The sequence below is a fragment of the Trichechus manatus genome, unplaced genomic scaffold, assembly GCF_000243295.1.
Source record: "Trichechus manatus latirostris isolate Lorelei unplaced genomic scaffold, TriManLat1.0 scaffold00011, whole genome shotgun sequence".
Classification (NCBI taxonomy): Eukaryota; Metazoa; Chordata; class Mammalia; order Sirenia; family Trichechidae; genus Trichechus; species Trichechus manatus.
Genome location: NW_004443947.1, coordinates 29,440,657 through 29,464,794, shown reverse-complemented (window position 1 = coordinate 29,464,794; position 24,138 = coordinate 29,440,657). Strand labels below are relative to the sequence as shown.

At 43.5% G+C, this 24,138-nt stretch overlaps 1 protein-coding gene across 5 annotated transcripts in view; it reads left to right on the top strand.

The window, feature by feature from the left end:
• The window catches only part of GRIA1 (glutamate ionotropic receptor AMPA type subunit 1), a 379,118-nt gene that overhangs the window by 203,911 nt on the left and 151,069 nt on the right, over positions 1-24,138 (top strand). For all 5 annotated transcript variants that reach the window (XR_001121565.1, XM_004371282.1, XM_004371280.1 and 2 more), the window contains 2 exons: positions 19,701-19,862; positions 22,144-22,311. Coding sequence is in view for 4 of the 5 variants with exons in the window: in XM_004371282.1 (XP_004371339.1) it covers positions 19,701-19,862; positions 22,144-22,311 (330 nt within the window). In the remaining variant the exon portion in view is untranslated. The remainder of the gene's footprint in view (positions 1-19,700; positions 19,863-22,143; positions 22,312-24,138) is intronic.

Sequence of the window (24,138 nt, the reverse complement as noted above, 5' to 3'; positions counted from 1 at the left end):
AGAGTTATTGCGGAAGGATCCCTATGAGCTCGTCTCATCCAGCTCCCTCATTTTACCAAATGGAACTCTGGAGACCCAGAGAAGGGAAGGGACTTGTTTGAAGTCTCGTAGAAGTTAAACCACCACCCACCTGTCGGTTTGATCATGAGGATGGGGCAGGACCAGGCAATGTTTCATTATGTTGTACGTGGGGTCTCCATGAATCACGGTCAATTCAATGGCAACTAAACAACAGACGTTAAACAGCAGAGCTGGGCTAAGATTTGGAGCATACGGCGCCCTGTTTTTGTTGTTTGTTTTCCCTCCTGTCTACGCCCTCTTTACGTCTACAGTGCACATGTGTGCCCGTGAGTACATGTGTGTGTCTTTGTGTGTGGGTGAGCGAGTCTGAGATAAGCTCAGAGGCTCTTCCTCTCTCCCCCCTTGGGAGAGACTCTCCTCCATGATGGTCTTATTTCAGTGTCCCTTCGCCCTCTCACAAGCCTTCCCTCTCTCCCTCTGCTTTCCTCTCACTCTTCCAGAGCAATCGGAGCATGTGGGTCACTTTATAATAACCAGAGCTGACACTGCAGAGGGCCTCTTGAAAGAAAGGGGGTAGGTGGGAAGAAAGCCAAACCCATACCCCAAAGCATACTCCCCTCCTAGGTGGTCTAGCACCCCCTCAGGCAAGGCAAGGACTGGTACTCTTTATATCCACACCCATGTTCCCTTTCCATTTTGGTGTAATTCACCCTCAGACACTCTTGAGAGTAGGATTATAGCTCTATTTTATGAGTCAGAAAACCGAGGGTCAAGCTGATAAAAGAACTTTTTCAAGGTCATATGGTAAAAATGGAGCCTTGGTGGCTCAGTGGTTAAGAGTTTGGCTGCTAACCAAAAGGCTGAGTTCAAATCCACCAGCCTCTTCTTGGAAACTCTACGGGGCAGTTCTATTCTGTCCTAAAGGGTCACTATGAGTCGGAATCGACTCTATGACAATGGGTTATGGTAAAAATAGAAACTGAACTCAAACCTCTCAAGTTCTAAAGGCTAGGCTCGTTCACTGTTCAAATCAGAGGAGACCTTTGCAGCTCTTAGGACTGCAACCATAATTGAGCATAACCGAGAAACTCCTTTCCTCCTCAGATTCTGGTGCAGTGGCCTAGATTTTGGGCAAATCACTTCACCTCTCTGAACCTCAGCTTCCTCATTCATAAATGGGATGGTAATACATACCTTACAAGATAAAGATTAAATTAGTCAATAAATGTGAACTTTTAGAACAGTGTGTGCACCAGAAGCCCAGGGTCTCGTCCTAACTCTACTATCGCTATCTAGAGACTCGTTATCATTCAAGCAAATCTTTTTTTTTTTTTTTTTCCTTAAGGGTCTCCATTTGTTCAAGATTTGGCACAACGCTTTCAAAAGGAATAATTTATGCAAAGGAGTTTTCCGGCTGTGCAATTTAGGGTTCTAGTTTTTCTGCCTCCCTCTGCAGTTCAGAAGTATCAAAAACAAAATCCTCCCAATCACGCTGGCTCCCTTCATTATAGGGAAGATACTGCCCCATTAATCTCAGGCACTTGGTGTTTGCATCCTTTGCTCTTGCAAACTGCACACACCTTGGTGGATTTGGAATGGCCCTCATACCTCTCTGTGCTGGGTCAGCATCCTGAGGGCCATTGTAGATATGCTGGACAGTGGCTGCAATTGCTCTGCCAGAGAAGGGAGCCCCCTTGCCACCACAAGCTTAGAAGCAGGAAGGTACCCTTAGCACACAATTTTGGCAGGCGGTTGGTGTTAACAAGAGAGGTTCGGGCCTCCTTTCTTTACCTGTCTCTCTTTTTAAGACAGAAAAGCAGATAATACAATCGAGTCCAACAGATCTGGTCTAGAACTCCAGGATATATGTAGCAGTTGAGGGCATAGGCCCAGGAACCAGACTCGCTTGTTTTGAACCCTAGAAAATTGCTTAACCCCCTCTGCCTCAGTTTTCTCGTCTGTAAGAATGGGTATAAGAATTGGATTGTTAGGGTAAAATGAGATAATGCATATAAAGTGATGAACACAGTTCCTGACATGTAGAAGAGCTCTGGAACTATTGACTACTATATTTATTTATAGTATTTCTGCTGCTGTTGAGTCAATTCTGACTCATAGCGGCCCTACAGGACAGAGCAGAACTGGCCCATAGGGCTTCCAAGGCTGTAATCTTTATGGAAGTAGACTGACACATCTTCTCCCCATGGAGTGGCTGATGGATTCGAACAGCCGACCTTTTAGTTAGCAGCCAAGCATTTAACCACTGCGCCACCCGAAACCCGTTGCCATCGAGTCAATTCTGACTCATAGCAACCCTACAGGATACAGTAGATCTGCCCCACGGGTTTCTAAGAAGCGGTTGGTGGATTCGAACTGCCAACTTCTTGCTTAACACCCGAGTTCTTAACCACTGTGCCACCAGGAGTCCTTATTTATGTTAATAGTACTCATTATTTTGATCCTAGTACCAACACTTTCTAGCAGTAATATCCTAGGCAAATTACTTAATTTCTTGGAATTTTTTTATCCATGAAATATGAATACATAGAGCTAACCTCCAGGGCTAGATCATAAGGATTGAGTGAGATAATATATGAAGTGCACCCCATACCAGGCCTAGTACACATTCCATGCCAATAAATAGAAGCTTTTGTGGTTAGGCAAGGACTATCATTATTTTGCAAAAGGCAGACCTTAGCCAACTCTATTCTGTGCTTTGCATATATAATTTCTAATCTTTACATCAGTCCCACTAGAGTGAGTGGTACTATTATACCTGTTTTCCAGATGAGGAAACAGAGTCTGAGGGTTGAGTAACTTATCAAAGATCACAGAGCTGAGTTTTAGACCTATACCTGTCTGACTCCTCCTAAGTCCGCACTCTCCTCCTCTAGGTTGCACGGTGGTGGATGGGCTGCAGTCTGCTTCTCACCTGGGCCCTCTGGTCCATCCCAAATCATGATGACCCCATGTGTATCAGCATAGAACTATGCTCCATAAAGTTTTCAATGGCTGATTTTTTTCAGAAGTAGACTACCAGGCCTTTCTTCCAAGATGCCTCTAGGTAGACTCAAACCACCATTTCTCAGTTGGGCAGGGTTTTGCTTTCTGCTGCTAGAGGCGGTAGGCAGCATTGCTGACCTCATCTTAAGCTGAGGAAGCGCGGGGCCATCAGTTCCTCCACATTCAGCCCACATCAGCAGCAAAGGAGTCCAGATGCTTGGTTTTGCCAAGCCTTGCTCCTGAGAGGCACCGAGGAAGTGCTGAGAAAATGATCTATGAGGACTCAGGAAAAATGGCTTCCATAAAGCTTTGCTGAGACATACAAGTGCCAAAATGCACTATGATCCCCGAGGGCTGCTAGATTTAAGCATTCTCTCTCTGTCCTTCTTCTCACCAGGGAAGGGGTCCTCTGTATAATCCTGGTTTCTAGATTCTCAGGGTTTAGATAGTAAGGGAATTAAGAAGCAAGAGTTAAAGTTGGGCTGGGAGCTTTCCTAGGGGGTTACCCCTCACACGCAGAATTGCCAGGCCTTTCAAAGACTTGGTTTTGAAAGGACTTGAGCTCTTTATCCATCCAGGGACTAGCCTGGATGGAGTGATTTAAAGGAAATCCTCCTTACCCTGCCAGTTCCAAATTCTGTAGCTTGGACCAAAGCCAGAGGCCAGCATGCACTTTCCAGGAGAATTGCAGCAGGGTTGGTTTGCCTTTCAGGCACGATGCTGACAATACAAGGAACTTGGCAGAAAGGAGAAACTTTGGCAAGCATCCCCACGTGTGCCCACCCAGAGAAATCACCTCCCTCTCACCTAGCCACTCATTGTCCCTCCTTCTGGAGCCTTAAAAATCATACTCCCTTGAGGGTTAGAGAAAGGCTCAATGTTGACGACAATGGCGGTAACAACTCTAGGACTTTGTTAAACAATACGGTACTTCACTTGATCCTGTAACACAAAGGGGCAGTAGATAATCGGGCATTTATCTATACTCCATTATTAAGTAATAAAGGTGATGCCAAGTGGGGAGGGGAAGTAGACCAAAGTCACCCCCTGTACGGTGGTGAATGATCTGTGTCTGGAATCTTAGAGCCTGCCATTGCACTTTACCCTGTAGGGTGATGGTTAGTAGCATAAATCAGATCACTTGGGCTCAGATCCTGAATCTATGTGATTATAGATTAATCATTTAACCTTTCCAAGCCCCCATTTCCACCACCTGTCTATCAGTTTTTGGTGCTGTGGTGGCTTACATACTGCCGTGATGCTGTAAGCTATGCCACCGATATTTCAAATACCAATAGGGTCACCCATGGTGGACAGGTTTTAGCTGAGTTTCCAGATTAAGACAGACTAGGAAGAAAAGCCTAGGGATCTACTTTTGGAAATTAGCCAGTGAAAATCCCATGGATCGCAACAGAATATTGTCTGACATAGTGCTGGAAAATGAGCGCCTTAGTTTGGAAGACACTCAACAATGGACTCCAGCACACCCACAATTGAGAAGATGGCACAGGACTGGGCAATGTTTTGTTCTGTTGTACACGGGGTCACCGTGAGTCAGAGCCGACTTGACAGCAATGAACAACAAAACCAGCAGTAAGCCTCCATTTGCTTATCTCTTAAATGAGTTTAATATTATTATTTAATATCAGGAATAACAAGACTGTTGTAAACAAGAAATGATATCTTCATGGTAAGCACATAGCACCATGCCTGGCATAGAGCAAGTGTCTGATAAATGCTGGCAACTGCTGTCACTGCTGCTGCTGTAATGGTGGTGACAAAGGTAATAATAGTAATAATAGTTAGAGCAGTAGCTGCAGCCATTTTTGTCACCAGTGTTAAAATGTATTCCTGTTTTATACAGGGGATCAAGTGGGGCTTCTCCCCTCCCAGGAAGGAGTTGGCCAGTGTAAATGAGGAAAAAGTTTTCCCCAGAACAAGGAGAAGTTCAAAGGTGGAGGTGGGCTCAGTTTCACTGTTTTCATCCAGAACGTCCCCTGAGCATGCTCAGAGCTAGAAATCGGGCAAAGAGAAAAGAATCTCTTCTCAGGGAAGGTTCTCATCATCTAGGCCCACAAGTGGGCAGTGTGGCCTGAAGCAGACCACCCAGTAGAGCTTGGGACCCAATGGCTGACACCTCTCTTGCGTCTCACTGATTTCTTGGGCATCCACCACCTGCTTCAGCAGCGTCTGGCCCCAGGGAACGGCTGCAACCTTGCAGAGCCCTGGTCCACGGCCTCTGCCTGTGTCCCAGAGCGAACTGAGTAAAGAGAGGGATCTTATAGCACTATAAGTCTTCTAGGTCCTTCTGTGTTCACATCTATCCCTCTCTCCTTCCCTGCTTCATATTCGAATGTGCTTTCCTTTCTAGATTCTCCATCTGACTCTAGAGCCTGTGTGCACATTGCTTCCCCAGTTTCTATGTGTTTGGGCCTCATTCCTTTCCCTCTTGCTCTCTCTTCCGTGATCTTACACCCTCATCCTCACTCTGCCGCTCTTCTCCTTTTGTTCTTTCTTCATCTTTTGAAGGAGTCCCTGGGTGATGCAAACAGTTAATGTCCGTGGCTGCTATCTGAAAGGTTGGAGGTTTGAGTCCACCCAGAGGTGCCTCAGAAGAAAGGCCTGGTGATCTACTTTTGAAAAAGCAGCCATTGAAAACCCTATGGAGCATAGTTCTACTCTGACACACATGGGGTTGCCATGAGTCAGAGTTGACTCAATGGCAACTATTTTTTGTTTGTTTGTTATTATGTTGATGACACTGTACTAAGCATGTGAGGGACATAGAGGCCCATGAAACATGGGCCTCTGGGTGAGTATGTACTAAGTGCCAGGCGCTGTTCTAAGACTCTGACGTATATTAACTCATTTAATTCTCACAACAGCCCTTATTGTATAGCAGAGGGTACTGAAGCACAGAGAGTTTGAGCCAAGGTCATGCAGCCAAGATGTGGTAGAGCTGAGATTTGAATCTAGGAGCCAGGGTCCGGAATCCAAGCTCCGTGCCCCACATTCTGCTGATGCGGACAGGTGGTTCCTCAAACACGCCATCCTCTGTCACGCTAACTCTGAATCTCACAACATGCGTGTGCCCTGCTTTAGAGTGCTTTTCCCTGCCCTCATTATCCAACCAAAACCTCCTCCTCTTTTGGGTTTTATTGCTTCCCCTAAGAAGCCTTCCCTGACTTCTAGGATCGGGTTTTGTCCACTTATTTTGCTCAATAATTACTTGAGCAATATTGGCCTTTTCCATTAGACCTTAGCTCCATGAAAGCAAGGACCAGAACTGTTTGATGCTGTGGTATAGTCCTGTGTCTAGCTTGTACTTGTAATTATTAAGTACTCATGAATGAATGAATGAGTATCCAGAATATTCCTTTCCCCAGTAGGTTAAAGAGATATTAGTGTTTAACTTTCATTCATTTTCTTCACCAAGCACTCACTGGGCAACTAATATATATGAGGTCCTGTGAATGCTTCTTCAGGTGGCTTTTCACCAAAAGGTGGGCCTGCCTGACCCTCCCTCGGTGGAAAGGTTTTGACCATGTAGAAGGAAGACGGCATTGGTTTCAAGTCTACCAGGAACTCCAGCCATAGGGCCCTGCCCCACGCCAGGAAACCATAAAAAGGCTGAAATTTGAAGTGACCTCTGGCTCTTTCTCTCAAGTGACCCTGGCCAGTTGTCACCCCTGACCGCAGCCAGTGAGGGCAGAATTAAGCCAAGGGAAAGATCAGACAGGAAGTATACCTCTGCAGCCTTTGCATCAACAGCCCAGTCTGGGTACCCCTGACTTTGTGCCACAAAGTCCTAGCATTTCCTCCTCAATCACAGGACTGAGAGAAACTGGTTTGGTGAGACCCTGGCTGATTTTTACAATGCTTTGTCAGTAATGGACACCGTACGCAGGGGTATATGTGCTTGCGTGTTTGCAGATACCCAAGCATGCGGGTGCATGCCTCTCTGGTTTCTAATGTAATTGGGTTTAAGTCAGCACTATTGCTTTCTTCTAATATGGGTGGTGTTTCAGCACAGCTACAGTGTCTTATTGACTAGGTAGGAATCAGATAAACCTGCATATTAGCAAAGGATTACATAGGAGGAGGACACATTAAAGGTTTGCTTGGCTAAAGTGGCTAAAATAGGAAAATATGAAGCCCTTATGCAGACATGGGTATTTGAGGACATAACTAAATGCTCCGTTCATAAGCATTCCATGAATTCGCAAACATCCATATTCATGTGCACACACCTGTGTGATCACAGAATTGTAGATCAAAGCTGGAAGAGCCCTTAAGAGAAAAATCATCTGTCTCAGAACTTCCCAGACTTTTTGGTTTGAAACTCTATTTTCAAATGGAATCTTGGGGAGAGGCCCAGTATGTAAAACAGATAAAAAGCAGAGCTTCTTTGGTGGAAGGGGGAGGATGAGGGCCTAGGACCCCATCCTGCTGCCCTCCCCCTAATCCGACCTCTAAATGCCTTTAACCTAGAAACATTGTTGGAAAAATCATTGACATACCCGATGCCCTGTTGTACCTATAATAAACTAATGCCTGGAGAGGCTGAGGCAATTTCCCAAGGGCAAACAGCTTACTGGTTCAAAGACAGGACAGAACTTAAGTGGTGATCCCTAAAACTGTTTTCCTGACACTTCTTATTAATGAACTGGTTCAGAACATACTACACAAAAGGTCAGTAAAGAGATGTCTTCGGTCCACAAAATAAAAGCTGAGAGGCCGAGAGGCAACAGGATTGAAGCTTATGAGAAAATCATGAAAAGGATGAGCAAAGACTTGTCTGTTCCTTCATTCCTCAGGCTTCTATTGAACAAGGGCCCTGATCCGGATGCTGTGCTGTGGACACTGTGGGGCCAAGGTCCCTGCCCTCTAGGAGCTCACAGCCTCATTTTGCTGCTGGGAAAAACCACTGCAATCTCAAAGAGATGGCTAGGACAGGCCTAGGGGGGATAGAAATAAAGAGCTTTCTCCTTCACAGCATCAACACACATTAAAGGAGCTGAGGACAAACTCCTGGGCTCAGGGAAGCCTGTTAATCTCTTCTTACTCTAAAGATGCAGCCCCTCCCAAGCACCTCATTTCAGGACAGGAGATAAACGAATCAGACTGATTAGACTAAAGTTTATAAGGCAGGACAGCACAGTGGTTAGAATACAAGCCCTAACCAGTAACCAGTAACCATCAAGTTGATTCCGACTCATAGTGACCCCATGTCAGAATAGAACTCTGCACAGGGTTTTCAGTGGCTGATTTTTTGGAACTAGATTGCCTTTCTTCCAAGGTGCCTCTGAGTGGACTCAAACTTCCATTTTTTGGTTGGCAACTGAGTGCATTAACTGTTTGCGCCACCCAGGGACTCCATGCAAGCCCCAGAGTCTTGTTACTTGCTATGACTGGGGTCTGTGCCCCTCACTAGCTACATTATGTTGAGCGTAAGCTACTCTATCAATTTAAGCCTCAGTTTTCTAATTTGCAAAATTGGAGTGATAATAGTTCCTACTGCACAGGATTGTGATTAGGATTAAATGAGATAATACTAATAAAGCACTGAGCACCATGCCTAGTACATAGTATAAGCCTGATACATGTTAGGAACTATGGTTGTTGTTCTGTCATTATTATTTTAGCCAAAATCTGCCTCCTCAGGATATCTTTCTATTCATTGGTTCCCTCTGCCTTCAGGAGCCTCAGAGAACAAATCTTCCACCTCTTCCTCATGGCAGCCCTCCAGAGATTCAAATATATCCTTCACTTACCCTTTTAATCTTCTATTTTTCTGGGCTGATCATTGCCACTTTTTTTCAAGTGTTCTTCATGTAACAAGAATTCAGACCTCACTTCCCTGTAACCATCCTCTCAATGGAGCTGTCATCTAAGAATCTATCTGAAGGTTTGGAGAAGCCGGGCATGTTCAGTTTGTGCCATTCAGAGAGAATGAAGCACAGGTTCTTTGATTTGTTCTCATCTGACCTCTTTAGATCGCATGGGAATGAAGTGGAAAGAGTGCTCTTTCCCGCGCCCCAGGACTTGTTTAATAAATCTTCTTCCTGCTCCCCTGTCCCTTAACATTGTGAGTGCCCCTTCTCCCTTCTGGTGGGTGTGGTGTCAGCACAAGCAAGACGATGAGGGCTGAAGAGCTTGTACGTGGCCTCTTGAAAGGATGCCAGAGAAAAGGAAAACTAACTTTGAAGATAAACCTTTTCATCCCTTGAAAGCTGTGTTCCCGTACACCTGCCTCAGCTTCTCTCAGTTTTCTTGCCTGACTCAGTCCCTGGATTTGAAGCAGATCTAATAACATCTAACCCTTTTTGACCCAATAATAATATGACGGTGAATATGGTGATAATAATAATAGCTAACATTCATTAGGAGCCCTAGGGGCGTAGTGGTTAAGAACTCAGCTGCTAACCAAAAGATTGGCGGTTCAAATCCACCAGCCTGTCCTTGGAAACCCTATGGGGCAGTTCTACTCTGTCCTATAGGGTCACTATGAGTCGGAACTGACTCGACACCTAACAACAACAACATTCATTAAGCACTTGTTATGTGCCAGACACAGTTCTAAGTGCTTAAACTCATTCATTCTTTTAAACCTTACAACAACTCTCTGATGTAGGTGCTATTACATGTGCATTTTGAAGAGCAGAGAACTGAGCCTTGGAGAGGTTAAATAACCAGAACGCACACATAATCGGTTCTTTTGTTTCCAGGCACACGTGATAATTGATAGTCCTAATGACAGCCCAGAGCCTCTTCATGATCCTTAAAGCATTTTCCAAATCTTCACAGCAAGATGCAAGTACCTCCAATATAGTTATAGCGTTTAGCATCTTTTTAGGGTACCATAACTATTTATGACACCTTTCCATTCTAATCCTTTGAAAATTATAATTGACACATGATAAAGTGACTGTATTAACTAAATTATTTAGTTTGAGTACTTTCAGTCCCAGGCATTCTACTCAAATGGCGGTTCAGCTTTACACTGTTTCCTACAGTGGGTAAAAACGGGACACACGTTCTAATCCCAGCTGGTCTTCTAACCAGCCATAAACCCTCAGGCCACAATTCCCCTCTCTGGGCCTCAGTTTCCCTATCTGTACAATGGACCTGACCTCCAGATTCTTTGTTTCTGTATATATCAAGAGTCAGGAAACTACAGCCCATGGGCCAAATCCAATCTGCCACCTGGTTTTGTACATACAACCTGTAAGCTAAGAATGGTTCTTACATTTTTAAATAGTTGGAAAACAATCAAAAGAAGAACGTTTCGTGACACTTGAAAATTATATGGCATTCGAATTTCAGGGTCCATAAATAAAGTTGACTGGAACTCAGCCATGCTCATTCGTTTATGCTTTGTCTATGGCTCTTCTCACACGACATCTGCAGAGCTGAGTAGTTGTGACAGAGACCTTACGGCCTGCAAAGCCCAAAGTATTTACTAACTGGCCCTTTACAGAAAAAGTTTTGCCAAATCCTGGTATAGATGTGCAAATAAAATAACTGCAAATAAGTATCAGGTGCCTACTATGCACATTTACCTCTCAGAGTGGTTTGGGGGATTAAATAGGATTTAATATAAAGCATTTAGTAGAGTGGCTGGCTCAGGTTAAGAGCTCAGGAAATGTTTAAAACAAATCTAGGAGTGACTCTCAACTGGTTATTTAAGTTTTCATTTTTAAATGGCAGTAACCTCAAAACTCTCAAAAGGTCATTTGGATCAAGTTATATAATGCATATGAAGAGGCATTTTTGCCATTATTGTCGGTTTCGATAGTCTTGTGAGCAATGCTTCTGAAGCTGTGTTTCGGCACAGCATTTAACAGCACCAGTGTTCTTTAAAGGAACCCTGGTGGCGCAGTGGTTAAGTGCTCTGCTGCTAACCAAAAGGTCGGTGGTTTGAACCCACCAGCCACTCTGCATGATAAAGATGTGGCTGTCTGCTTCCACAAAGATTACAGCCTTGGAAACCCTATGGGGCAGTTCTACTCTGTCCTATAGGGTCGTTAAGAGTTGGAATTGACTGGACACAATGGGCGTTAATGAGTTCTAGTGTTCTTTAACTCCAGGCCAGGAGATAACAAATTAAGCAGGTCTCGCTTAACAGACCATAACAAAGCTTCAGTAAATGCAACAACTTCTCTTTCCTCTTTTGCCACTGCCATTCTCTCTCCCACTTTCTAGCAATTAACGAATGAGTCCTAACCAGTAAGGATAGATTTTGTATTTTAATAGTATTTTAAAGGTAAAATATTCACATGGTCAAAAAAAAATCAAATATTACAGAAGGATATAAAATGAAAAGCAGATGCCTGCCCTCTTCAACCTCATACTTCCTAAAAGTAACTATTTTAAACCTTTTCTGTGTCTCATTCTGGTCATTTCCTCCACGCCTCTACATAATATGCTACGTCTCTTTTTCTTGCTTTATCAAGTTTAATCCTATCTGTGACTCCCTATTAAAAAGATGATGAATCATCTCACCCTGCCCTCACATCCTCTCCTCAATGCCACTGCTCAATGTTTGCTGATTATATTAATCTGGAATTCTTCTGATAATAACCTTGGTAATTTTAATATATTGCACTTTGATTTTTTATTTACCAACAGTGTTGTTGTTATCTTCTAGTTCTGTCAAGTCAATTCCGACTCATGATGACCCTATGTGTTACAGAGTAGAACTGCCCCTTAGGTTTTCCTTGGTTATAATCTTTATGAGAGCAGATCACCAAGCCTTTCTTCCACAGTGCAGTTAGGTGGGGCCAAACTGGCAACTTTTCAGTTATCAGCTGAGCACAAACTGTTTGCGCCACTCAGGGCCCTTCTTCACCAGCATTCCAGCTCGTTGCTGTCAAGTCGATTCTGATTCATAGCAACCTTATAGGACAGAGTAGAACTACCCCATAGGGTTTCTGAGGAGTGGCTAGTGGATTCCAACTGCTGACCTTTTGGTTAGCAGCCAAGCTCTTAACCACTGTGCCAACAGGGCTCCTCAACAGCATTAGAGCTTTGTAAAAATACTGATTTCTGGTTTTCTCTCAGGGCTACTGAACTGTCATCCTTGAGAGCAGCTATTTTGCAGAAGCTCCCCAAGATATTCTGGTGTGTTGGTCAAATTAAGGACCACCATTCTGAGAGCCTGCAGTCCACCAGTCCGCTCATTTTCACTTGAACAGAGATGGCAGGCAGAACATCCTCTCACATCATTCATTCACAGGACAGTGTGAAGGGCCACAGAGATGCCAAAAAAAGCAGACAGGAGCAGAATGACCCAACAGCACCAGTGCTCACCCATCACAAAGCTTCTGTTAGATGAGAAACGGTCACGCTTCGAAGAGCAGCTTCTGGCTGCTAAGACATGAAGGAGTATGGGTTCGGGACACCTGGGTTCTCATGCTGCATAACTTAAAAACAGCAGAACCCTGTGGATTAATTTCGTTTTCATTCAACATTCACAGTGTGCAGAGCAAGGTATTCAGTACTGGGGGGCATATTATCAAATAAGCAAAACAGCTCAAAGAGAGCAGTGACAATCTTCATAGTTTAAATCTTTAATAGAATACAATTAGCAATGATGCATTCTTATACAATAGTATATAGTTAATTGCACAAATACAGCATATTTCAAAAAATGTACTAATTACAAAAAATTACCCTCCAAGGTTGGTTTGTTTTTAATAAAATGGCAAAGACCATTAGAAAATAATTTAATAAAATCTTGTTTAATGAGAGTGCTCAGGGGAATAGAGAGAGTGAGTTGACTTTCCAAGTTAACTGTAGGCAAATGGTTAACACCTTTATGTCCCCTTTTTAGTTAGGAACACCTTTCTATATTGGCAGAGTATGTTTTCCTGCATTATGGAGAAATCAAGTCTAGTAACGACAAGAGACTAATTTAGTGATTAAGGAGATTGTAGGGATTCAAGATTATCATTCCCAGCATGAAATCTTACATTAAAAAAAAATCCATTATTGTGGAGTCTATTCCAACTCATAGTGACCTTATAGGAGAGAGTAGAACTGCCCCTTAGGATCTCCAAGGCTGTAATCTTTACAGAAGCAGACTGCTACATCTTTGTTCTGTGGAGCAGCTGATGGATTTGAACCACTGACCTTTCGGTTAGCAGCCAATCGCGTAACCACTGCACCACCAAAACCAAAAAATCAAACTCATTGCCATCGAGTCAATTCTGACTCGTAGCAACCTTGTAAATCTTACATAGTAGGGAAAATGTCAGCTATTATTTGAACATATATTGTCCTCAAGTTATTCCCTAATTTTCTTTCTTTTACAGAGACTCACAAATATCAGCTTGTTTTACCATTATTCTTTTGTCCATTCCTTCTCAGGGGAGCAGAAGAGTTCGGTTGGAGGGTCCCATTAGTTTGACTTTATGTAACCATGGTTTGGCTCCACTAACCCTTGTAGTCAGACATTCTGGTGATGAAGTTGAGTAGCATTTATGTTTGGGGCAAATTCTGCCTTTCCCTTTGGCCTCTATTACATTCAAGATGAAGGCAGTCAGGATGAAGTACCTAGGAGATTGTTTACAGATTTTCAAGAGACAGAATTTGACCATGGGAGATAATTTCCATTTCATTCTCTCAATAGTTACTTTATGAACAAGATGTTCTTTTTAAAGTCTCTAAAAATTATGGGAAATCTCTCAACTGTGTATTAGCTTTTAGCCAGTGGTGGGATAGCTGGCTGTTAGGTGATAGAACATCTTGGAATGCGTATTGGGTAAACCAAAAAAAAGAAAAAAATAAGCAAACCCATTGCCATTGAGTCGATTCTGTATCATGGTGACCCAGGGATAAGAGATTAGGAAATGTTTAAAATAAATTTAGGAGTGACTCTCGACCGGTTATACAAATTTTCGCTTTTAAATGGCAGTAGCCTCAAATCTCTCAGGTTGTTGTTTGGATCAAGTTATATAATGCATACGAAGTGGCATTTTTGCCATTATTGTTATCTTCGTTATATGTGTTCCAGAGTAGAACTGTGCTCCTTAGGGTTTTCTTAGCTGTGATCTTTACGGAAGCAGGTTGCTAGGCCTTTCTTCCATGGTGCTGCTGCGTGGGTTCTAACTTCCAACGTTTAGGTTAGTAGTCAGGTGTAAGCCATTTGTACCACCCAGGGACCTTGCACATTGGGTATCCGTTACCATCGAGTCAATTCCAACTCATAGAGACCCTATAGGACAGAGTAGAACTGCCCTGTAGTGTTTCCAAGGAGTGGCTGGTGGATTCGAACTGCCGATCTTTTAGTTAGCAGCTGCGTCACCCTAATTCTGATTTCACCTCAGCTTACTAGTACCATTGTGCAGATCAGTTGACCTCTGTGAACCTCTGTCAACTGTGGCTGTTGGACAAGTCAATCTCAGAAGATATTTAAAACCATGAAATTCTTTTTTCAACCAGGTAAAATCATTCATTGGCATTTGCTGCCTGATGATCATAGCTCCCCTGGTTAATAAGTATTCTTACTTGAGGAAAAGCTCAGACTTTTATTCATTCACTCAACCATTATGTAGCGAACCTCTGCTCTGTGCCAGGCATTGGTCTAGATGCTGTGGACACATCAGTGAACAAGGCAGAAAAGGTCTCTGCCCTCTTGGACATGATATTCCAATGGGAGGAAAGCAGATGCAGACAATTGACAAGGGAACCAATGAGTAAACCAGAGAATTTCCACTGGTGGTAAACACTCTGGAGAAACTTTAACAGGGCTCTGAGTGGAATTGACTGGACTCCTTGTTGGGGTGACTTGATTTGGATTTGCCCAGAAGCAGATACTAAATCAAGAATTCATGTGGAAATAGTTTCTTTGGGTCCTGTGTTAGTTACCTAGTGCTGCCATAACAAAAAAAACACCACAAGTGGGCAGCTTTACAGAACAGAAATTTAAAGTTGTGTTATTTGTATCTTTACAACTACACGAAGAAAAAGAGAAATTTATTATCTCAGGTTTCTGGAGGCTAGAAGTCCATGGTCTCGGCCATGTTGAGTATTTCTGTGGATCTCTCTCCTAATTTCTGGTGACTGCCGGCAATCTTTTGCTACTTGTAGATGTATCCTTCAAATGTGGCTTCTGTCTCCCTCCTGCGTGTTTCATGTCTATTGTGCTTTATTTATAAGATACCACTAAGAGGGGTTAGATTTAGGACCCACCCTGCTCTGGTATAGCCTCATTAACATAATGAAAGAAAACCCTTATTTCCAAACAGGGTCACATTCACAGGTATAGGGGTTAGAACTTCAACACATATCTTTGGGAGACGCAATTCAATCCACAACAGGTGCTGATCCCAGAACACCAACAGGGAAGTAGGAAAGTGAGGCAGGGAAGGAAAGGCACACAATAAAGGTGCATTATTCAAAAGTTGGAGGCCCAACATGATGCAAACGGTTAACAAACTTGGCTGGTAAGAGGTTGGAGGTTCAAGTCTACCCAGAGGTGCCTCAGAAGAAAGGCTTGACAATCTATTTCCAAAGTATCAGCCATTAAACACCCTATGGATCACAGCTCTACTCTGACACACCTGGGCTCACTGTGAGTCAGAATTGATTCAACGGCAACTGTTTTTTTGTTGTATATGTATGTTTGTGTGTGTGTGTGTGTGTGTGTGTCTGTGTTTTAATCTAGCCAGTTACCACTGTGTGCCATGGAGCTCTATTGAGATCTCTAGAACTCAGTGTAGAACATACCTCAGGGTTGCCCTACCCAGGGGAGAGGATTCTGGGGTATAACCTACAAACTCTCTTTCCGGCATTGGTTGAGGGCTGCTTCTGGGTGCACTAACTCCCCGACACATCTGGCTCACCCTGTACATGGGCAGAGTAACAGGTGTTTGTGGTTAGGATGTAACAGGAGGTATCAGTGTATAAAGGAGAGACGAAATGGGCCAGCCCTGGCAGCGTCTACCACAGGGCCAGAATCAGTTCTTTAGGCAGGAGGTCAGGAAGACTTCCCTGAAGAGATGGCATTTCAGCTGAGATCTGAAAGATGAAAAGGAGCCAACTAAGGAAAGCACATTTCCACAGAAAGAATAGCAAGGACAAAGGCCCTGAGTAGGACTGAGCGTGGTTTGTTTATAAGAGAGAAACAGTAAAAAATCATGGAACTTTAGAGTTATGGGTATGAAAGGGGGGTGTCTTTGAGTCATCAAGTCCATTTTTTAGATAAGGAAACTCAGTCATTGAAAAATTAAGGGACCTACAACTATCACGGACTCCACCAGACTGAGTCCAATACAGCTAGATGGTGCCCGGCTACCACCACTGACTTCTCTGACTGGGATCACAACAGAGGTTCCTGGACACAGCTGGAGAAGGATGTAGAACAAAATTCTAACTCACAAAAAAAGACCAGATCTTCTAGCCTGACAGACTGGAGAAACCCCAAGAGTATGGTCCCCGGACACCCTTTTAGCTCAGTGGTGAAGTCACTCCGAAGGTTCACTGTTCAGCTGAAGATTGGACAGCTCCGTAAAAGAAAACGGGACTAATGAGGCACAGCAGTCCAGGGACAAGGACCAGAAAGCAGGAGGGGACAGGAAAGCTGGTAATAGGGAACCCAAGCTTGAGAAGGGACAAGTGTTGACGTGTCATGGGGTTGTTAACCATTGTCATAGGGCAATATGTGTACTAACTGTTTAATGAGAAACTGTTTGTTCTGTAAACCTTCATCTAAGGTACAAAAACAAAAAAAGAATTATCTATGTGAGATCAAACTGACAACAGCAACTCAAAAGTTTGATGGGAAGCCTAGGGGGCAGTGAGTTGAAGATAATGGTGATGGAATAATTTGGAAAAGGATAGTGAGAATAGCAGGACAACTGGAAGAATGTAATCGATGTCACTGAACTGTACATGTAGAAACTTTTGAAATGGTGTAACTTTGGCTATGTATATTTTCCCCCCCAAAAAAAGTCCTCCAAGGTCGAGAAGGGAGAGTGTTGACATGTCATGGGGTTGTTAACCAATGTCATAAAAGAATATGTGTACTGACTGTTTAATGAGAAACTATTTGTTCTGTAAACCTTCATCTAGAGTATAATAAAAAAAATTTAAAAAACGAAAAATTAAGAGACCTGCCCACAGAGCCATAGTGATGCCGAGGCAGAGCTGGGGCCAGTGAGCAGGTCTCTAGGCTGCCAGTCCAGGCTTCCTTCATCTACCACACTGCTTACCCTGCTCATTTTACCATTTCACTCATAGGGATCTGGAAGTTTCTCCAGCTATGGAACCCAAAGGGCACTGACTTTATGATCCCTGCTCAAATGCCTACCCTGGGTCCCCCGTTATGCCTAAAAAGATACCCAAGTTAACATAAGGTTCCAGTGATCTGGCCTGGAGCTGCTGCTATACCCTCATTTCCCACCCTCTCCCCCTCATCACCGAGCTCAGCCACACTAGCCTCCTTACTATTTCTGGAACATGTCAAGAATCTTCTCATCTCTAGGTATTTGCTCAGAATGGTTTTCCCCACAAATCCATAGAAGATTCATAGACACATCCAAACTCCCTGAGGAACCAAGTTACTGGGCTGAGGGCTGGGGACCATGGTCTCAGGTGACATCTAGTTCAATTGATATAGTTTATAAAGAAAGTGTTCTACATCCTACTTTGGTGAGTAGCATCTGGGGTCTTAAAAGCTTGTAAGAAGCCATCTAAGATGCGTCTACTGGTCTCACCCCATCTGGAGCAAGGGAGAATGAAGAAAACCATAGACACAAGGGAGAGATTAGTCCAAAGGACTAATGGACCACAACTACCACAGCCTCCACCAAACTGAGTCCAGCACAACTAGATGGTGCCCAGCTACCACCACCAACTTCTCTGATAAGGATCCTGGACAGAACTGGAGAAAAATGTAGAACAAAATTGAAACTCACAAAAAAAAAAAAAAAAAAGACCTGATTTACTGGTCTGACAGAGACTGGAGAAACCCCTAGAGCATGGCCCCCAGACACCCTTTTAACTCAGTACTGGTCACTCCTGATGGTCACCCTTCAGCCAAAGATTAGACAGGCCTATAAAATAAATAGTAACACAAGTAGCTTAACCATGTATATGAGACTAAGTGGGCACACTAGCCCAGGGGCAAGGACGAGAAGGCAGAGGGGGACAGGAAAGCTGGATGAATAGAAATGGGGAACCCAAGGTCGAGAAACGGAGAGTGTTGACATATTGCAGGGTTGACAACCAATGTCACAAAACAATTTGTGTATTAATTGTTTAATGAGAAACTAATTCACTCTGTAAACTTTCAACTAAAGCACAATTAAAAACTTTTTAAAAAGAATGCTTTTCTCCAAATATCCCTGAGGTTCAATCACAGGGCCTCACTTCACTCAAGTGCCTGTGTAAATACCACCTCCTCAGACAGACCCATCCTGATTATCTGCTCCAACACATGACCTCTCCCCTCCCCATCCTCTTATCCCACTTTATCTTTCTTCATAGGACTCATTGTTAGTGTGTAGTATATTATACTGTACTACACTGTGCTATACTGGATTATACAATATACCTATTCACTTGTTCACTTATTTTTTTGTCTATCTTCCTCCGCTAGAATGTAAGCTCCATAAAGGTAGGACATAACTTGTTTTGTTTACTATTAGAATAGTGCCCTGTAGGTCCTCAAATATGTTTGTTGAATGATTAGCGGTCAAGTGAGTGAGAGAGTTATTAACAGAAGACCTTAGTTCTGATCCCTTCTCTACCACTAACTCACTGAATGACTGCATACAAGTCAATTCTGTCATTCTGTCTCAGTTCCTTGATTTGGCAAATAGACACAAAAATTTCTACTTTATATAGTCTAAAGTGAAATGAGCCACAAGTATGGACTTACTGTAAATTATTGACCGTATCATACAAATGAAAGGTTTCCTTTTTAAGTGCAAGGCTTCCTGAGTTTGAATGAACTTCACCAAATGGGGAGAAAAGTTTCATTCCCAATAAAGAATCATTGTGGGTGTTAGAACTGGTAAGGCTTCATCAGGTAGAGAACAGCTAGACCGTTGTATGGGAAAGAATACACAGAAGGGGATGGAGATGGAGACCCAGATCACAATCCAGCCTCTGCCACAAGCTTGCTGGTGACTTGGGAGAAGTTGTAGGAGCTTGCCCCTGATGGACTATAGATTCTTGTTCTTCCAAAAGGGCTGGGGGTGCGGGGGAGGAATATAGATGAGACAATTCCTTTCTTATACATGTCTACTTTATTCTATATGTCCCTGTTATCATAATAACCCAGCCACAATTTATTGATCGTGTAGTTTGCACCACTCATTTTATATGAATCCTAGTATTGAATCTTCTCCACAACCTTCTAAGCTCCATTATACAAACAAGAAAACCATGAAGTAACTGAGTCCAAGGTTGTAGAACTAGTGACTTGTGAGTAGCAGAGTCAGCACGTAAGCCCAGGCATGACTGGTTCCAGAGCAAACGCTCTTAACCACAGTGCTTACTTTGTGCACAAAGCGATAATGGACTTCAAAAGAAAGGGAAGCACAACCATCTCTAGAGTTATGTCCACCTTGTGCAACAGGATGGAAAGTTCTGTGATTCTGTAACATATTTAAAGTTGATTTTTCCAGGCAGGATAGTCTTACTTCTGCAACCCCCCTCCTCTACAGGGCTTCATGGACATTGACCTAAACAAGTTCAAGGAGAGTGGAGCAAATGTGACAGGTTTCCAGTTGGTGAACTACACAGACACCATTCCAGCCAAGATCATGCAGCAGTGGAAGAACAGCGATGCTCGAGACCACACCCGAGTGGATTGGAAGAGACCTAAGGTAAGCAGGCAGCCAAGGACCAGCCTGGGATCCAGAGATAAGCTTTCTAATAGGAACGAGCTATGGAAAATATATCCTTAGAGATTAGGGTCACGCTGCAAGAGTCAATCAGAATGAGAATGGTTTTAACAAGATAGACATTTTATTTTTCTCTCATGTAAACAAAATTCAGAAGTCAGCAGTCCAGGGCCTGTACAATGGCTCTAAAATCATCAAACACTCAGGACTCTATTATTTTTTGTTCTGCCATCCTCAGCATATGGCTGCTACCTTATAGCACAAGATGGTTGCTTATGCTCCAGCCATTACCTCAGAATTCTAACCAGCAGTAAGGACAAAAGGAAGATGAAAAGCATGACTGCTCCCTTGAAAACTCTTCATAAATCACACATAGATCTTCCACTCACATGCCACTGGCCACGTCTTAGAAGCCTGGCCCCAGGTGGCTGCAAGGGGGGCTAGAAAATGGTATCACTATTCTAGGCAGGGCCACCCAGCTCTAGGGGGTTGCCATTTGCATTTATTTCTATGTGGATAGGGACTCCTTAAATTGGGCAATGTGGCAGCCCTTATTCTGGTCAGCCATGTGCCCAGCTAAAAATTAGGGTACTCTAACTAAATAATACTCAGCAGATCTCAGTCTCAGGCAGGTGTATTGTCCCTCAGCATGCAAACTATCTGCCTTTCACTTCTCACCAATGCAACTCAAAATCCTGCAGCCAAAATCTATTTTGTTTGCTATTTGAGAATAGCTTAGAATAGGGATAGCAAGTAACTTGTCTTCCCCTTTTCAAATCCAATGGCTTGGCAGTGGCTGTGTGAAACAGTGTGTTGAGAAGGATTCTGAGGCCAAGTTTGTTTATCTGGCACAAAACAGTGAATCCTTGGCAGACTTTTTCTTGCCAATGGGTCACTTTTTTTGTGAATATCAGGTTGTTTAATTGAGATGTTTCTCATCCCACTGTTGTGCAAGCTGATTTAGCTCTTCCAGGAATGAAGACATATTCCAATATGATTTTATGCAAACAAAATCACAAATGTGCTTTAAAACAATGAGGAAACACATGTTGTTGTGTGCCATTGAATCGATTTCAACTCATAGTGACCCTATAGGACAAAGTAGAACTGCCCCATAGGGTTTCCTAGGCTGCAGTCTTATGGGAGCAGATCCCCAGGTCTTTTCTCCCACGGAGCGGCTGGTGGGTTCAAACCCAATTGAACCAAAAGGTTAGCAGCCTAGTGGTTAATCATTGCACCACCAGAGCTCCTTGAGAAAACACATAGGCATTATTTAAATTAATATGTGAATGCTGTTGTTAGTTGCCATTCAGTCAACTTTGACTCATGGTGACCTTACGTACAACAGAACAAAATGTTTCCCAGCCTGGTGTCATCCTCACAATCTCCATCACGTTCAGGTTTGATATGTGAATACCCCTCCTCATTACCAAAAGATTGGAGCAGCTTACAAAAATAACCATATGCAAAATAATTTTTTCAGCTATAAGATGTGAGAGAATCAAAGTTAAAAATTAGAAATATATGTATACATTCATTCTATAACTATTAGAAATTTACAATGTGCCTGACAACAAGCTAGGTATTAAAGACAAATTAATGAAGAAGACAGATACTGGTTCCAAGAGAGGAAATATTGTCCTGGACTATTATCCTGGTTTTGTTTCATCCACAACTTACTCCCCTTTTGGTTAAAGAAAAAAACAAAAATTAAGAGTTGTCAAGAATAAGCACAAGAGGAAAATTTGCAGGACTTAAGCCTAGGAGTTGGGTAAGCTGCGTGCAGAAATAATTAAGAGCTCCCTCTTTTTGAATTCTTTTGTTCTTTTACTGACACAAGGGATGGTGGAGTAAACAATTCCTTTTGGCTCCCAATCAGTGATTGTAACCCAGAGAAAATGAACTGCTCCTCCCTGGCATGTATCTGGCCTGCAGATGTGTTTTATTTAGTCTATTCTTGTTCCCCTGCACCTCCCACCCACCCCCATTGAACCAGCATTTTAAAAATCACAAGATTGTACACAAAAATCTAGAATTCTGGCTTCTCTTCAAAAATCATATCCGGCAATATTAAGCTCACAATTCAGGAGGGCAACATGGGCTAGTTGCCCCCATCTGAAAAAGCAGGCATTTCCTGGTTCACCACTGTCCCCCTTCTCCCTTGTAGCTTGCCTGGCCCACTGCACACATTCCCATCGCTGCTCCCACCCTACCTCCCTGTCAGTTTTCTTTGCTACCTACCCGTCTCCATTCCTCCCACCAGTACACCTCTGCGCTCACGTATGATGGAGTGAAGGTGATGGCTGAGGCTTTCCAGAGTCTGCGGAGGCAGAGGATCGATATATCCCGCCGGGGGAACGCTGGGGACTGTCTAGCTAACCCAGCTGTGCCCTGGGGCCAGGGCATCGACATCCAGAGAGCTCTGCAGCAGGTAAGGCCAGTAATGATGGCCCCACCTCGTGGGAGCCTCGTAAGAGATTTCATATCACATGCAGTCAGAACGCAGTCATTTTTTTAAAAAAAAGAAGAGCATGGCAAAACTTTGGAACAACAGCACTGTGTTTGTGGCTCTTGGTATATATGAAAGCTCATGTAGAAATAAAAAAAAAAGGTATGGAATAGTCATCCCTTAAAAGGCTATATTTTCTGCTTAGGGATTATGCTGAAACAGGGAAGCAGGTGATTCTCTGTGTTTGGAAAGGTAAGTTGAAATGAACAGGTATGAAACTGAATGACTTGATCAATCTCCGTCTTGCTCTGATTTTCTTGGATTTCATCATTACTTTACTCTCTGTGCACTTTTCATGAGGGTTTACGTTGTGGGGGGATGCTGAAAGTGTTTCTGAACCAGTTGCCTTCCAGTTGATTCTGACTTACGGCGGTCGCATGTGTGTCAGAGTAGAACTGTACTCTCTAGGGTTTTCAATGAAGTAGATCACCAGGCCTTCCTTCCAAGGTGCCTTTGGGTGGACTTGAACCTGCAACCTTTCATTAACTGCATCTGAGTTCATTAACTGTTTTCACCACCAGGGACTCCCATTTCCAGTCCTACCTTCTTGCCTCTCAGCATTGCAACCGTATATTCTATTCGCACCTAAGGACAGTTGAAGAACAAGGATGAAATGTGGCCGTGTCCACACGAGTCTATTGGCTATGCCAAGGATTCTGAGGCTGAATTCAGATTCAACAGGGAACACAGAGAACATAAACACAGTGACTATAAATATTCAATTAGTGATGTCTGCTGTGGAAGCAGGATGAGGCAGCAGTACGGGTAACCCGCTACTATGGAGTCGATTCCAACTCCTAGACACCCTATAGGATAGAGTAGAACTGCCCCGTAGGGTTTCCAAGGCTGTAAATCTTTATGGAAGCTGACTGCCACATCTTTTCCCACGGAGCAGCTGGTGGTTTCGAACCACCAACATTTCCATTTTCAGCCAAGGGTTTTAACCACTGCACCACCAGGGCTCAGTGGTACATGTGGGTCATGTATTTAACATCCCTGGTTTATAAGACTGATCCTCAGCTTCTATTACCCTTGAGCTCCTAAAGTGGGTCTCTAGAAGTACCTTGAGTCCAGGCTGTGATTGTCATAGTGCCGATGGACAGCACCATACAATGTCTCTAGTGCCTCCTGATAGACAGGCTAGAATTCCAAGGGAGACTGGAGAGAGAGGGCAGTGCTCATCACAAAGGGACGACAGAGCATCCGGCCGGCACAGTGGGAAGCCAACAACAGCAAGATTATTTGATGCAGATGCCCCTCAGGAACCTGCCCCGCCCCCTCCACCCCCAACCCTGCCCTCCCAACTCCCAACAAACACACCAGTAGAGTTGCCTGGGTAAGACCAGCTCTACTCTCAAGATTACATTCAACAGAAGGTGGATTTGGGTTTCTGGGCAAGAAAGGAGCATTTCTAAACGACGGAGAAATGTAGAGCAAAGTGTGCAACTATTTCCACTTGTTTTCCAACCACACGTGTACAGCTCTAGCAATTTTCACAACCTACGGAAAGAGAGGAGCTCGTCACCAGCTGTTCCTCAGCCTCAGGGCTTCAAACCGGTTCATTCCGGTTTGAACCCCTTCTGAGAATTTGCATTTCCACCCCAGATATAATGAATTGGAATCTACATTTTAACAAAATCCCCAGGTGATTCTTATGGGTAGTAAATTTTGAGAACCACTACTCTACTAGTGGTTCTCAGAATTGATCCCGAACCAGCAGCATTAGCATCGCCTGGGAATTTAGAAAAT